The sequence below is a fragment of the Salvelinus namaycush genome, chromosome 29 (assembly GCF_016432855.1).
Source record: "Salvelinus namaycush isolate Seneca chromosome 29, SaNama_1.0, whole genome shotgun sequence".
Taxonomy (NCBI): Eukaryota; Metazoa; Chordata; class Actinopteri; order Salmoniformes; family Salmonidae; genus Salvelinus; species Salvelinus namaycush.
Genome location: NC_052335.1, coordinates 15,957,260 through 15,974,206, shown reverse-complemented (window position 1 = coordinate 15,974,206; position 16,947 = coordinate 15,957,260). Strand labels below are relative to the sequence as shown.

The 16,947-nt window shown below is 45.8% G+C and overlaps 1 protein-coding gene across 3 annotated transcripts in view; it reads left to right on the top strand.

Moving 5' to 3' along the window:
* Positions 1 to 16,947, top strand: part of LOC120023915 (RAC-alpha serine/threonine-protein kinase) — a 43,149-nt gene that overhangs the window by 3,678 nt on the left and 22,524 nt on the right. For all 3 annotated transcript variants that reach the window (XM_038968016.1, XM_038968015.1, XM_038968017.1), the window contains exon 2: positions 12,357 to 12,542. In XM_038968016.1, the coding sequence (XP_038823944.1) occupies positions 12,497 to 12,542 (46 nt within the window). In that variant the 5' untranslated portion in view covers positions 12,357 to 12,496. The remainder of the gene's footprint in view (positions 1 to 12,356; positions 12,543 to 16,947) is intronic.

The following is a 16,947-nucleotide window of genomic DNA, read 5'->3' as shown; positions in this document are numbered from 1 at the left end:
CTTTGCACTGCACACACTGGCTCATGCACATTATCTACCGTCTGCAGTTTCTGGCCTGGCAGACTTTGTGTGCTGTTAACTCAATCCATTGACAAAACTGCAGGTTTATTTGCCTCCTATCATCCCTTTCAAGGGCCAACGTCTCCTGTACTTTGAAAGGCACATTTGCACAGAGCCGCTGCTGGGATGCACCCTATTCACCATAAAACCCTGCTACTCCACATGTTAATTAATGTCAAGGCATGTCCACTGACATCCCACAAATCCCAGCTGTGGATGTGCAGCTGCGTGGCATGAAGAAGAGTCCATCCTCTTTCTTGCTGTATTTTATACACTCCCTCTCTCCTCTGCAGCAGCTTCCCTGGCTCCCTGACACTGGGGCGCGTGGTGCACACTCCACCATGACGAGGCCACAAATGTCGAACTAGGCGTGGCGGTGGCAGCCCTAAGGGGCCTCTCTTTTTCCTCTCTTTCCCCCTTTCTTTCCCTCCCTCATTTCCCATTCCTCCCTCTCGTTCTCCCTCCCTCCCTCTGTATCGGTCTTTCTCTCGCTCCTACTCTTTCTCCTTCTTTCTTTCTTCCTTCTCTCCTCCCTCTCGTTCTCCTCCCCTCCCTCTCTGGCTTGGTCACGTGACCAGCTGTGAGGGCGTTAGGTTCATTCGAGTGCTGCAGTGTGTGTGTGTGTGTGTGTGTGTGTGTGTGTGTGTGTGTGTGTGTGTGTGTGTGTGTGTGTGTGTGTGTGTGTGTGTGTGTGTGTGTGTCTGAGGGAGCGAGTGTTTTGGCCATGGGCCAAGTCTCTTTTCCCCTCCGCAGCCAGCCGGCAGTGGTGGGGTGGGGGGGACGTGCAGGCGTCTTTGGGAGGGGAGGAGCGCTCTGGGCTGCAGGAGTGTGCCTGAACCAGGAGGAGATGTCAGTGTGAGTGTGTGTGTGTGCGCGTGTGTGTGCGTTCATGTGTGTTGCATGTATGAGACATTTTTGTGTGGTTTTGGTACGGTAGCATTTGTTAGAGTTATTAGTCTGGTGTGTGCATGACATGACCATTTGTATCAGCCTATAGGTGTTTTTGTGAGAATGTGTTTACTGCACATGTTTCTATGTGCTCCCATGTGTTGGACTGCATGCTGTTGACAGGTGTGAGGAGTGTTTCTGTTTCTTACATGTTTTGTATGTCTGTCGTTGGATGATAGTGTTAGCTGTTTTATGTGCATCCTTGTGCTTCTTCTGGCATAATACGAGTGTGTGTTTGTGCATCCATGTGCTTCTGCTGGCATAATACGAGTGTGTGTTTGTGCATCCATGTGCTTCTGCTGGCATAATACGAGTGTGTGTTTGTGCATCCATGTGCTTCTGCTGGCATAATACGAGTGTGTGTTTGTGCATCCATGTGCTTCTGCTGGCATAATACGAGTGTGTGTTTGTGCATCCATGTGCTTCTGCTGGCATAATACGAGTGTGTGTTTGTGCATCCTTGTGCTTCTGCTGGCATAATACGAGTGTGTGTTTGTGCTGCAAGTTGGGGCAGGGGAGTTAACCACATGGGCAAGAGGGCTGTTGTTAAAGATTTCTGTCGTTCACAGGAACACTGTGGTCTCTTTCTGTGCATACCAAGGAAATCGAAAAGGGACCATCGAGCTCTCCCAGAAGTTTGGTTGATGTGTAAAATCTGTGAATTCAGAAAGCAAAGGGTATGATGGGTCTGCACTAAAGAATGTCGCATAAAGCTTACTTCATTTTTTGAGGAGCCAGACATTAGGGATGGACATTTGACCTTTTTGAACTGTTTGAGTACTCGCACTACTTTTTTTTCTTCGAGCACTCTTAATAAATAAAAGCTATTTTTAGAACACAATGCCTGCACTGGAATTTTTTTGTGGTGAATTTGTCTACATGCCAAGGTTTCCCATGCTCGGTCTTGGAGACCCAAAGGGGTGCACATTTAGTTTTTGCGTTAGCACTACACAGCTGATTCAACTAATCATCAAGCTTTAATCATTTGAACCTTCAGCAGTGTGGTGCTTGTTTGTAGGAGCCTATGGCTGTGTACTGGCATAGCCTTGTTTTGTTAATTTAGCAGACAAGATGCTCTTATTTCCCGAGCCCTTATCACAGTCGACACACATTTTATAGTAAAAATAGAACAGAAGTGATGCACATCTCCTGTCTGGAACACTTATTCTCAAACAGTGATCATTTGAAACTGGCCCCAATTTGGAGAGTTGAAAAATATTTTTCAGGGGTACAAACCAAAAATCGGTCTTCTTTTCGATATACAGACATTTTGATTTCGTTTATCCTGAATGTTAACAATTCCACATTGGACACCACATGGGAGGAATTACGGCCTAGTGTTTGGTGAGTAGGTCTATTCTTAATGATTCTGACAAATATGATCTTTGTCTTTATCAAAATAATGTTTTTGCATATTTTCAGTCTGGAACCTGTCTATTTAGGGTGGTTATACCCTAGGCTAACCAATTCTAAATGGCACTAGCAATTTGCAAAGTAGGGTCGTCACGAGTTACCACAGCCACAAAGTCATAAACAATAAGTCGTTAATCATAAACCGTGTGTCACGATCGTCATAATAAGCGGACCAAGGCGCAGCGGGATATGAGTACATCTTCTTTTAATAGAGATGACGAAACACGAAAACGAACACTTTTACAAAACAAAACAACAAACGACCGTGAAGCTACAAACGTTAGTGCATACACAAGCTACAAACGTTAAACATAGATAATTACCCACAAACACCTAAGAGCAGATATCTGGAGTAGGGGAATGGTTGGGTGGGGGCTGCTGAGAGGGGGCACGGAAGGGACTGGATACTGTTTGTGGGTATAACACCTCTGAAATTGAGAATCAAAACTGTCAAGGATTTTGGGCACCTGGGCCAGGGAGGGGGCTGGGTAACACCCAAGTAAACGTTTTGCTTTTATGTAGAGTGTTGGATGGGATGCAAACCGAAACTCAAACTGCCTTAAATATGGCTCCCAATCAGAGACAACAATAAACAGCTGTCTCTGATTGAGAACCAAATCAGGCAACCATAGACTTTCCTAAACACCTACACTGAACACAACCCCATACATACTACAAAACCCCCTAAACAATACACACACCCTAAACTAGACAAAACACACAAACATCCCCCATGTCACACCCTGACCTAACTAAACTAATAAAGAAAATCAATATAACAAAGGCCAGGGTGTGACAGTACCCCACCCCAAAGGTGCGGACTCCGGCCGCAAAACCTGACACAGAAGGGGAGGGCCCGGTGGGCCTTCCTATGGTGGCGGCTCGGGTGCGGGACGTGGACCCCCCTCCACCATAGTCACTACCCGCTTTGGTGGCGCCTCTGGAACGGCGAGTCCCGGACTGATTACCATCCCATAGGGCGCCACTGGACGGAGGGGCAGCTCCGGGCTGAGGGGCAGCTCCGGACTGAGGGGCAGCTCCGGACTGAGGGGCAGCTCCGGACTGAGGGGCAGCTCATGACTGGCAGATGGCTCTGGCGGATCCTGGCTGGCTGGCTCTGGCGGATCCTGGCTGGCTGACGGCTCTGGCTGGTCATGGCTGGCTGACGGCTCTGGCTGGTCATGGCTGGCTGACGGCTCTGGCTGGTCATGGCTGGCTGACGGCTCTGGCTGGTCATGGCTGGCTGACGGCTCTGGCTGGTCATGGCTGGCTGACGGCTCTGGCTGGTCATGGCTGGCTGACGGCTCTGGCTGATCCTGTCTGGCGGACGGCTCTGGCTGATCCTGTCTGGCGGACGGCTCTGGCTGATCCTGTCTGGCGGACGGCTCTGGCTGATCCTGTCTGGCGGACGGCTCTGGCTGATCCTGTCTGGCGGACGGCTCTGGCTGATCCTGTCTGGAGGACGGCTCTGGCTGATCCTGTCTGGCGGACGGCTCTGGCTGATCCTGTCTGGCGGACGGCTCTGGCTGATCCTGTCTGGCGGACGGCTCTGGCTGATCCTGTCTGGCGGACGGCTCTGGCTGATCCTGTCTGGCGGACGGCTCTAGCGGCTCGGGACAGACGGGCAGCTCTGACGGCTCGGGACAGACGGGCAGCTCTGACGGCTCGGGACAGACGGGCAGCTCTGACGGCTCGGGACAGACGGGCAGCTCTGACGGCTCGGGACAGACGGACAGTGCAGGCGGCACTGGGCAGACGGCAGACTCTGGCCGGCTGAGGCGCACAGTAGGCCTGGTGCGTGGTACCGGAACTGGAGGTACCGGGCTGAGGACACGCACCTCAAGGCTAGTGCGGGGAGAAGGAACAGGGCATACTGGACCCTGGAGACGCACATTAGGCCTAGTGCGTGGTGCCGGAACTGGTGGTACCGGGCTGGGGACACGCATCTCAGGGCTAGTGCGGGGAGCAGCAACAGGATGCACAGGACTCTGGAGACGCACAGGAGGCTTGGTGCGTGGTGTAGGCACTGGTGGTACTGGGCTGGGACGAGGAGGTGGCGCCGGAAATACCGGACCGTGCAGGCGTACTGGCTCCCTTGAGCACTGAGCCTGCCCAACCTTACCTGGTTGTATGCTCCCCATCACCCGACCAGTGCGGGGAGGTGGAATAACCCGCACCGGGCTATGTAGGCGAACCGGGGACACCATGCGTAAGGCTGGTGCCATGTAAGCCGGCCCGAGGAGACGCACTGGAGACCAGACGCGTTGAGCCGGCTTCATGGCACCTGGCTCAATACTCAATCTAGCCCGGCCGATACGAGGAGCTGGTATGTACCGCACCGGGCTATGCACACGTACAGGAGACACCATGCGCTCTACTGCGTAACACGGTGTCTGCCCGTACTCTCGCTCTCCACGGTAAGTACAGGGAGTAGGCGCAGGTCTCCTACCTGACTTCGCCACACTCCCTTTTCAGCCCCCCCCCAAGAATTTTTTTGGGCTGACTCACAGGCTTCCTACCGCGTCGTCGTGCTGCCTCCATTCGCCGGTATCCCTCCTCGCACTGCGCCAGAGAATCCCAGGCGGGCTCCGGCATTCGCCCTGGGTCGATCGCCCACCTGTCGATCTCCTCCCACGTAGTGTAGCCCAGATCCTGCTCCCATTGCCATAAATCCTGTGTAGGTGGGTCCTGTTGCTGTTTCACACGCTGCTTGGTCCTGGGTTGGTGGGTAATTCTGTCACGATCGTCATAATAAGCGGACCAAGGCGCAGCGGGATATGAGTACATCTTCTTTTAATAGAGATGACGAAACACGAAAACAAACACTTTTACAAAACAAAACAACAAACGACCGTGAAGCTACAAACGTTAGTGCATACACAAGCTACAAACGTTAAACATAGATAATTACCCACAAACACCTAAAGCCTATGGCTGCCTTAAATATGGCTCCCAATCAGAGACAACAATAAACAGCTGTCTCTGATTGAGAACCAAATCAGGCAACCATAGACTTTCCTAAACACCTACACTGAACACAACCCCATACATACTACAAAACCCCCTAAACAATACACACACCCTAAACTAGACAAAACACACAAACATCCCCCATGTCACACCCTGACCTAACTAAACTAATAAAGAAAATCAATATAACAAAGGCCAGGGTGTGACACCGTGCCTGTTTCTACAATTTCTCTTTTTAAAATCAGATTTTAAACTTAACCCTGAACCACACTGCTAACCTAATGCCCAACCTTTCATGAGTTTTTCTAATATAGAGACTTTGATTTTGTGACTGGCAGCTAGTGACAACCACAAAGTAGCTGAAGCGGGAAATTACGCAATTGTTCCAAAATTGCAGCTCATTATTGTAACACATATTTTGCTACTTCAGTCAACCAGTCCATTTTACATTTGTGATAAAACTGTCGTCATCCCATCAGTTAGATATGTTTTTAAAGGCATTTATTTCTGTAGAGTGTGTAGAGGGAGCGCTCCGAACACAATTGAGTGAGACACAGAGGGGTAAAGGCTTTTAGGTAGCAGAATGTGTGATGCTTGGCTTGTTTTTTTTTTTTCTTGTGTTCCGCAAATGCACAGGTACAAATGGAACACTAGAGTCAAAGTAAATGAATGTTTTGGTCAAGACAACATTTTGACCAAATAGTTTTACGGTGTTGGACTTTCTTTAATTAAAAAAAAAATCTCTGGTTAAATATTGAGTTTTGACGTCTGTTTGAGTACTCGATTATTCATGCCCACCCCTACCAGACATTGATGGGTGGTGGGTGTGTGTGTAGCAAGGAGAAAGGAAGGAGGAAGAGGGGTGTATGCTGGGGGCAGCAGGATTTTTCTCTGGAATTAGTCTACCTTTTACCGTCTCTGTTCTCATTGGCTAGTCCCAGTCAATAGGGCCCTTGCTGCACCCCCCTTGCGATCACCGGATCATCTCAAAGCAATTCCTCTGGTCTGCCTATAGGTCCGTCTGAGATTCATTACACTGTACATCCCATTCTGGGTGAAAAAACATGATGTCAAATCAAATGTACAGTCGTGGCCAAAAGTTTTGAGAATGACACAAATATTACATTTCACAAAGTCTGCTGCCTCAGTTTGTATGATGGCAATTTGCCTATAATCCAGAATGTTATGAAGAGTGATCAGATGAATTGCAATTAATTGCAAAGTCCCTCTTTGCCATGCAAATGAACTGAATCCCCCAAAAAACATTTCCACTGCATTTCAGCCCTGCCACAAAAGGACCAGCTGACATCATGTCAGTGATTCTCTCGTTAACACAGGTGTGAGTGTTGACGAGGACAAGGCTGGAGATCACTCTGTCATGCTGATTGAGTTTGAATAACAGACTGGAAGCTTCAAAAGGAGGGTGGTGCTTGAAATCATTGTTCTTCCTCTGTCAATCATGGTTAACTGCAAGGAAACACGTGCCGTCATCATTGTTTTGCACAAAAAGGACTTCACAGGCAAGGATATTGCTGCCAGTAAGATTGCACCTAAATCAACCATTTATCGGATCATCAAGAACTTCAAGGAGAGAGGTTCAATTGTTGTGAAGAAGGCTTCAGGGCGCCCAAGAAAGTCCAGCAAGCGCCAGGACCGTCTCCTAAAGTTGATTCAGCTACAGGATCGGGGCACCACCAGTACAGAGCTTGCTCAGGAATGGCAGCAGGCAGGTGTGAGTGCATCTGCACGCACAGTGAGGCAAAGACTTTTGGAGGATGGCCTGGTGTCAAGAAGGGCAGCAAAGAAGCCACTTATCTCCAGGAAAAACATCAGGGACAGACTGATATTCTGCAAAAGGTACAGGGATTGGACTGCTGAGGACTGGGGTAAAGTCATTTTCTCTGATGAATCCCCTTTCCGATTGTTTGGGGCATCCAGAAAAAAGCTTGTCCGGAGAAGACAAGGTGAGCGCTACCATCAGTCCTGTGTCATGCCAACAATAAAGCATCCTGAGACCATTCATGTGTGGGGTTGCTTCTCAGCCAAGGGAGTGGACTCACTCACAATTTTGCCTAAGAACACAACCATGAATAACGAATGGTACCAACACATCCTCCGAGAGCAACTTCTCCCAACCATCCAGGAACAGTTTGGTGATGAACAATGCCTTTTCCAGCATGATGGAGCACCTTGCCATAAGGCAAAAGTGATAACTAAGTGGCTCGGGGAACAAAACATTGATATTTGGGTCCATGGCCAGGAAACTCCACAGACCTTAATCCCATTGAGAACTTGTGGTCAATCCTCAAGAGGCGGGTGGACAAACAAAACCCCACAAATTCTGACAAACTCCAAACATTGTTTATGCAAGAATGGGCTGCCATCAGTCAGGATGTGGCCCAGAAGTTAATTGACAGCATCCCAGGGTGGATTGCAGAGGTCTTGAAAAAGAAGGGTCAACACTGCAAATATTGACTCTTTGCGTCAACTTCATTTAATTGTCAATAAAAGCCTTTGACACTTATGAAATGCTTGTAATTATACTTCAGTATTCCATAGTAACATCTGACAAAAGTATCTAAAGACACTGAAGAAGCAAACTTTGTGGAAATGTATATTTGTGTCATTCTCAATACTTTTGGCCACAACTGTACAGTTAGGGGTCTGTCTGTTTTGTTGAAGACTACGTATGTCTTCAATGCGCCTTAAAACATCACAACGGATGTAGCCTGACCTATAGTGTGGCTCGCTGAGTTTGTACATCCTATGGAAATGTGCGTGTTATGTTGACGGACAGTTTCCCACAAAGTCTAAGCAATGAAAAACCACTGTCTCGCAATCTCCCCCTTCCTGGCTTCCTCACCTTAACCTCTGCTTAGTCCTGTCAGCATTCTTTCTGTGCTGTGCAACATGAGTGTGGTTTGACAGTGGGGCTCTATGTACTGCAAGGCAGCAAGCAAAAAAGGTCACTGCGAGGTCTGTAACTTCATGTTTGCCTCAACGCCGACAAATCATGCCTCTCTGGGAGCTGTGTACGACCTCCTGGTGAACCCCTCCGGGTTTGTTCGCTCTCTCCTATAGGCAACTCATTACAGGAGACATTACACACACACAACCTCTTGACCCTTGGCTTGCCCCTTTGTACTGCACAGATTGAAGCCCTTACCAGGGCTAGAGAATACCATGTGTACATTTCTAATATTTTGCAATTCACCTTTTGTTGTTGTTGTGTGGTAGCCTAACTAGTTAGATTTGACTGGCCAATTGCAATGACCTTGCAATAGTGCAGGATTTCTTCAAACTACCAATGGGAGATGACAGCCTTTAAGCAGCCTTGCTTGCAACCAAAAACCCACAAGAGTAAACCTGCATATCTGTTGATCTCATGTTTGCTTGATTTCATTACACATTTTAGATGTGGACAGTTCAGGGATGTTTTATTTTCCCCTCTTGATAAGAAATTACTATTAATACAAATTATTAAAGTAATTGTCCAGTGTTTCCAGATTTCTATGAAGTATGACTTATAATGACAATATGCGTGAAATAGTTTTCCTTACCAACATTTTTGGAATTACGTATGTTAAAAGCAGCTTTTCCGTGTTGGAATAGTGTGGGCATATCCCAACAACAGAATGGTGTGGGCGTATACTGGTCATAAAAAAATATTTATCCTGATAGTAGGCTGATTGGCCAGCTCATCCTCCTCAGGAGTATGACATCATACTTTATGAGGAAATAGCAAGCATTTTTTAATGGTCTGTTTTATATACAGTTTAGGGTGTTTTTGTGTGTGTTTTTCTTCAATGTATGCTTTGGCCACAAATACAGGATCAGTCAACAACATTTATATGGGTATGCGTTAACAGAATAAGAACTTTTAAAAGTATATTTTCACTGGACAGTTACTTAGCACTTTTATTGATGGTTTAACGGGAGCTCCCCATGATATAATTTGGTGACCACCAATGGTTGCAATAGGCCTGGAGAGAGGTCTTCAAATGAAGAAATCAGAACATGGCTAGCAGCTAGTTAGTTAAACAAAAACAAATAGTCTGGTGGGCTACGGTCCAGTGAATGGCCATTTTGTAAACATACTTGCTCCTGTCTTTCATGTCTGTTTGTTTTGGGCTTCTGAACAGTTCACTATGGGCATCTGTTATTTTTTCCCTAGGTGAAATGATACTTGATTGGTAGATCAAAAACATTAAGCTGCATAGTAAAGACAGTTTCAGGTTGTTTTATGTAATTAGCTGCTAGATGGAGCATGTAGTGTTGTGCAGTGGGGAGGGGTGTTCTGTCTGGGCTTCGTCTACAGAACTGCTGCCTCCTTCCCCAGCCCTGTGCCTTGAAGTCATTGGATCTTTACCATCTCAGCACAACCACATCAACATGCTATAACCGTCCTGTAATTTGTATAGACGTGCAGAAAATGTATATCTGGAATGCATCCATTTCCATACAGAGCTTGACAGTAGCAGTAGAAACACTTGGCATATTGCTGTGCTAGACAGCACCTGCTGTCTGTTGAAGCCATATTAAATAATGTGAACCTGCATTAACCCCTCTCTCTCTATCGTACAGATCTTCTGCCAATGCATTCATAAGCTCTTTTCATGGCTAGTCATATCATTCTGATGAACAGGGGTGTCATTTAATATAATATTGGGTTGCAGTCAAGGGGCAGGATTTCAACAACCAGAGGATTAGGGCAAATAAAGCTCTGCAAGGCTCAGCAACGGTTCTCTTTATTTTTTAGCCTAGCACTAATATTAATAATGGTGATCATAGTGTAGTTATAGTACAATATTATAATTTTTAGGCCTACCAATGGAAATCTGAAATTTCCCTCATTCCTTGAATATACCTGATTTAGTTTGGTCCAACAGCAGAACACCCAACCTGTGAACCACCTTGATTATTATTTAATTTCATACAACGGGTGGTTCTAATGCTGATTGGTTAAAACTGCATTCCAGCCGGTGTCTTTTCCCCAAGTTACCACTGGCTAAATCTATAACGTTAAAATGCCTATTTACTCTGTTCCATCTGACTGCACAATCCACTGTCTCATCAGCCCAGCCAGACAATTTGTAAGCTTGATCTCCACTATAAAAATCCGTTATCTCACATTTTATTTTTAGACTAACACTTTGTTTTCTACAGCGGAGGTTTGTATTAACCTTGCTGTCTGGCTCTCTGACATTCGATCTCAAGCTGTCCCATAGTAATGAACGTGTCGGGATGAGACAGACAGGCAGGCAGCTTTTCTTAGCCATTCGAAATCATGAATCAGCTGGCATCATGTTTATGGATATATATACACAAAGAAATGTCAATTGAAAAAAGAAAATGAAACAAAGTGCCGCTAGTTTGTAGTCTTTCCAGCTTCAGTTTGAAGTGATTGTGTTAGTTGTGTTGTTGGCTAGCTCCTCTGAACAACAGTGTCCTGATGAGAAAGCACATTTTCTGTGCCAGGCAAAATCGCGCCTATGGATGCATCCAAATAAATGTCACTAGGAAACAGCTTAAACAAATGCAGCTACTGTTCTGGCTGCACTGTTTGACATGACTGTAAGTTAGCTGTAGTTGGCTAGCTAGCAAGCAAGGGATAAGAATGTTGCCAGCCAGTATGGCAATGGAACATTTAGAACGAAGACCTGTGTCGCGTCCATAGATACAGAACAAAAAGACTGAACGACTGAGTTGCGTCTCTGGCAACCAAACCGATAGAATGAACAACCAGCTGGCTTGGGTAGCAACTCTAGTTTTGTGTCGGGACTATATCTTGTGGAAGGATGAAATAGTATGAATACATTTATCAAAATGTTTTTTTTAATGAAAATATGTCGATCTTTATTTGAATATGTTGGTAACTCGTTGTATAAAAGTGATAATGCCCTGGAAGCCGGTGTTTGGAGGATATATTGGCACGGTTTGCCTCCCCTCGACTTTGTCTCGGGCCTAACAACACCCGTGCCAATGTATCCTTCAAACACCGGCTTCCAGGGTGTTCATTATCACTTAAACGTATTAAATGATCTTATATGGCATTGCACAAAGTAGGCTATATATCCAAGGGACAATTTTGGTGCAATATTTCCACTGTTGATAGATATGGAGGGATACATGGGGTGGTAGCCATGACAAGGTAGAAAGATTTGACAGCTGCTAAACGGTCTGCATAGTTCTGTGTCTTGGTGCCATCCGAGTAAGGACCCGGTCTTCTAATTTTACCAATAAGGCACGAGGAGGTGTGGTATATGGCCAATATACCACGGCTAAAGGCTGTTCTTATGCACGATGCAATGCGGAGTGCCTGGACACAGCCCTTAGCTGTGGTATATACCACACCTCCTCGTGCCTTATTGGTTAAATTAGAGCTCCTAGAGTGTGCGGCTCTCCTTTATTTTTAAGTTTTCTACTCCGCTAGCCAGCACCTCACCTAAATAGGTGTGCGTTTCTTTTTCTTCTATATTGGCAATATATCAGAAACCCCAAGGTGCTTTATTTCTATTATAAACTGGTTACCAACGTAATAGTAAAAACAAATATACGGTCTGATATACCACGGCTGTCAGCCAATCAGCATTCAGGGTTCGAACCACCCAGTTTATAATAACAAATACCAGACACTTGTTCAGTAGGGTACAACGCTACAGAAAATACAGATAGAAATGGCAACACTACATGAATTTGTCCTTATTCATGTGTAGTAAAACTGTAATTACTCTAACATTGTATTTTGTTACATAGTGATTTAGTAATTACTTTGTAATTGTATAGTAAATGACTTGAGCTGTTTTTCTGGAATAATAACTGATTGCCATTTGTAGTCCTTGTTTCTTTGTCTCTTAATGTTGCTTTATCACTGCCTGTGGTGTGTTAATATTTGCAGCATTGAAGAATGTGTAATAGGGTGTCCTAGTTCAAATCCAGCCTGTCTCTTTGTCTTACTCCAATAGGTAACCAGTGCTGGCTGAAACCTTCCCCAGCACTAGACCACTTCTGATTTGAGTGAAGGGGACCAGAGTGTCTTCTCCTTCTGTGGGACTCCCTCAGTAGACAGAACCTCCCCCTTACCCCCATTCCTCCGCAGACCACCATGGGCGAAGTAGTCATTGTGAAGGAGGGATGGCTTCACAAACGAGGTAAATACATATTCCCTCCATCTCCCACACCCACTTACCTAAGGCTTTGGAAATCACACAATCTTCCATTGATTCTTCCTCTGTTTTGATATGAAATAAGTGTAGATTTCTTTGTAGATTTTGCATATTTTTCAATTAGCCAACCTGTTGTCTTTTGACCTAAATGGGCAGATAAAGTCGTCTCACAAATTCCTGAGATTGCTTCCTGTTGTTTCAGCTCCATTCATAGATAACCAGGTCTACAATGCAAGTGATGCAATGTTTATGGTCCTCAATATTGTTTACGGTCTATAAGAATGTTTACTGTTCTGAAGTATTTAATGGCCGCTACGAATGTTCATGGTCCATAAAATGTTAGTTCCCAACACCTAAGGCCTGTGAATACATCCTCATAACAAACCTGTTAGTGCTCACACACACTAGTAGCGGTTATATCAGGACTTTGCCCTTTTCTGGATAGAAATGAACTATTAACTTTTGGATTAGTCTGTGTGTAGGTTGAACTCTGGGTCTCTGCTGTGACCCAAGCCAAACCTCGTGCATGTTTTCCACTTGCACCTGCTTTACCTTTGACCCTTTCTGTGTTCTATAAACAAAGAGGATGACACCCCCCACTGTATGACTGTACAGTTGCCAGCGCACGCCGCCTCACCTCGACACAGCTGTAGCCACAGGGAAGAACGGATTGCAAAATTAAGGAGTTCAGAGAATGACTGACAATGACAAACGATGGTTTCAGCCACTTATGTTTGTTTTCACATATGAAATCCTCTAATTGCCTACGCTGGATATTTCAGAGTGAATTCTGTTATTGGGTTGTGTACAACACCCTTTTCAATCACAGAGGCGCAACTTAACTTTCTGCAATGGTGCAGGGATAAGGGTGTGGTGGAGGGCGACAGCAGCAGTAAGACTCCTACACACTCTGTGGAAGTTGGACGGTCGAGGAGTTTGCAAGGCCAATGGGTTATTACGGGAGAATCCTCCCTCCCTCCAGCCTCGGCCAGTCGGACAGTGTAGCGCCGTGTCTAGGAGTTTGGGGGTCATCCCAGTTCAGCTATGCAGACAGACACCACCCGGAATGGCTCTGGGCCCTGTTCAAAAGGAAGGCAGCCGATGCTGGATTTGTGCCGCTTAGTGTGGCGGCGAGCCTGTTTTGCCCACAAGGGATTTGGGGGGAGATGTTTTTTCTCTCTCGATGTGGCCATGGTGACATCACCCATGGGAAACCATGAAGGCTGCAGGGTGGTGTTGTCAGGCTCTTTCAGCTCAGGGTGCATTTTAAAAATGCTCATGCTTTGCCCACCTGTCACTCTCAAACTTTATACAACAACTTTAGTTTAGGAGGGTCATGCTCATTCAAGCACTGTATGCCAGTCACCTAATTTAAACATGCCAATGTGCATCATGTCTCCTCTGTATGGTTGACAATATGCTGAACTGGTTTGTATGTAATGGAAGCAAGGTATATAAATGTAGCCTGAATGACCCGATTATGCCAGGTTTCTTGCTTTCATCAGATAGGGCTGTATTTTAGCGTGAAGTGAGTCAACTACTTGGGTTTAAGCGGTTACTGAAGGGCATTGGTTCCATCACTGCAGACCGAGTTTGGACTTTCCCACTAATCCAGGGATAATCAAAGCCACGGATGGATGCTAGGACGACCTCCATGGGACTCTTCACATTGAAACATGGCAGGGGCTCCAATCAAGGTGTTAGTCAACCATTGGAAAAGCCTGCTCTGAGGAAAACATCTGGACTCCCTGGAACGCATCTACCTTTCTCTTTTTTTGCCAATATCTCAGCATGGCTAGGAGTCCTCTGATTCCAAGCAAATGAGTCATACACGAGGTAGGAGAAAAATGTGCTTTGGATGTAACTCCTGGACTCAAAATTCACAACTGGAAAGGCTTATTCTTAAATCCCAGCCTCAGCCTAAATACTGTTTAGTGTCCTGGCAGCTGGTTGGTTCCTGATATGGAAAAGTAGCCACACCCTTTAGCCTGCGGCTATGTGGCTTGCGATGGTGTGCCTCTCTTGCCTGATCAAAGCATTCCGTTCGCAAACGTTGCAGAGGAGACGGGTACACCGGGATCAGTCTGTGGAGATTGGCAGTTACAGTTGGTGCAGAGGATTTGTAGGTTGGGGGGAGGGTGGTCATGTGTCAGCCAGGCCAACCGGTACCTTCCTTACCAAAAGCCTCCTCAGACCCAGTGTGGTTGAGCACACTACGGGGTCAGGTGAGGCATATTGAGGAGTGGCTGTAAGGCAGAGACATACTGGTAGTGGTGGCTCCTCTTAACACTTACATATGGATGAGAAATGTGTGCCGAGTTATCAAAGGGACACACACACAGCACTTACTGTACCACATTGTTGTGTTACCAAGGCCTAGCATAAGGTTCATAGTTGCTTGCAAATGGGACCGCTGACCAGAAGACGACGGGCGTACTCTGTCGTCTGTGCTTGTGCTTGAATGGAAGAGTTTAGAGACAGGTATGACATCTGACTGATGTTTTGACCTACTTGTCTATCTCAAAGTGTAGACAGGAACTGTCTACCCTCGCATTCATTCTGCTCACAAGCAATTTGCATGTCATACTCTTTTCACAGTGATATATATATATACACATACATGGATGATCGCTCCCCCAATAAAGGTGGCGGTACTTAGTTTGAGTTGCTGCTGTTGTAGCTATTCACATGCATACAACACAATAGTGTACAGTGTTTGCCTCTTTTAGAAGAAACTGCCTATTCGAGGGGCCTGGTTACCACACTGTAGGCTGAGCTGAATTAGATTAGGCCTTTGTGTGTGTGTGTGTGTGTGTGTGTGTGGGGGTGTGGGGGTGTGTGTCCCCGAGTGGGCGTGTATCAGAGCGAGTGTGTGTGGGTGTGTGTTTCCGAGTGTGTATGTGTGGGGGAGGTACAGGAGGAAGTGGATTCTTATTATAAGCCACACAGTTCCTTTGAAACCACATCCTCCTCCTATCCCAGACTGCACTGGTATCTCTTATCTTCCCTGTCACTGCACCACCATGCTCAGCCACTGTTGACTTATGTCAGCAGTCATAGAATTGCTATAGTGCCATCCACCCTATGAGAGAAAAACTGGGGCCTACCACAACCCTTACTACCACACCCTCACATCCCCTCATCAGCAGTACCACAGCTTCTCATAGTGGACCTCCCAGAATTCAGACATTCAGCACAAGAGGTCAGTAACCAGACCCAGTGCAACTCCTCACTACCCACACCAGCACATTCCCCTTGTCAGATAGGTCTGAACAGACCTCCCTTAGATCCTCACATCCCAGTCCCAGAGTGCCAGCGGAGCCATGCTGGGACCCTCAGGAGAGAGGAAGACAAGGAAAGGCCACCTGTGGTCACCACCCCACTCCAAAGAACATCACTCCAGACACCAGAGCCCACAACAGCAGCACACAGTCAGAGCACCCTATGGCTTTTATTTTGTGACTCCAATGACACATTTCTCAGAGAAACTGCTTTTCCCTAGCATGTAGTGCTTAGTGATTAACCAAATGTTTTTTTCCGGTTATTAAACAGCCAATTGACCGACGTCTGATCAATTACTTGAGTTCCATTTCGTTTTTTTTGTGAGCCCAATGCGCCATTTCTCTGGAGAGAAATCAAATCATTCACAAGATAAATTAAGTCAAGAACTATATGGGACGCTGGGCTGAAGGGAGTTGTTTTACTTGAGCAAATATTCAACCAAGTTCAGCAAATAAACTTGGCAATTAACTACACTAACCATAATCCATTGCGCCTGTTCTTTTCTGGCTCGGACACAGATGGATACACTTTTACGCCTGCTACTTTAGGTTAGATACACACACACCACATACGCCGGCACATGAGAGGAATGTAGACAACACAACGATGAGAGGAAGGGATAGAGAGTTCATTAAAGGATGACTTATAGTAGTAAAATAATTTATAGTAAAATGATTATCAGACCGTTCTGCAGCATACTTAGGCAGGCTAGCCTAGCTAAATAGGATGACTAAAGACAGTATAGTATGGGGAGAACAGAGATGATGTTAGATGGTTGGCTGGCTGGCTGGCTGCTAGTGCCTGAGCAGAGATGAGATGATTACTTTAAGGAATGAAAAATTATAATGTCATCAAATAAAACTAAGTAATATACACAATTGAAATATATTTTATTTAATAGTAATTTCCTACTTTTCTATGTGGCCCTGACTGAGACAATGGAGAATTTTCAAGGTTTTGGCAGTTGAACGTTCACTATTTTTGGCTTTGTTATTTCCATGAAAAAGCACTAATAATTTTAATAGAATTATTTCATAATTAATTTAATGTAATTTTTTTTTGCAGAAACCGTGATTGTTTTTTTAATGATTGAACTGAAACCGAACCG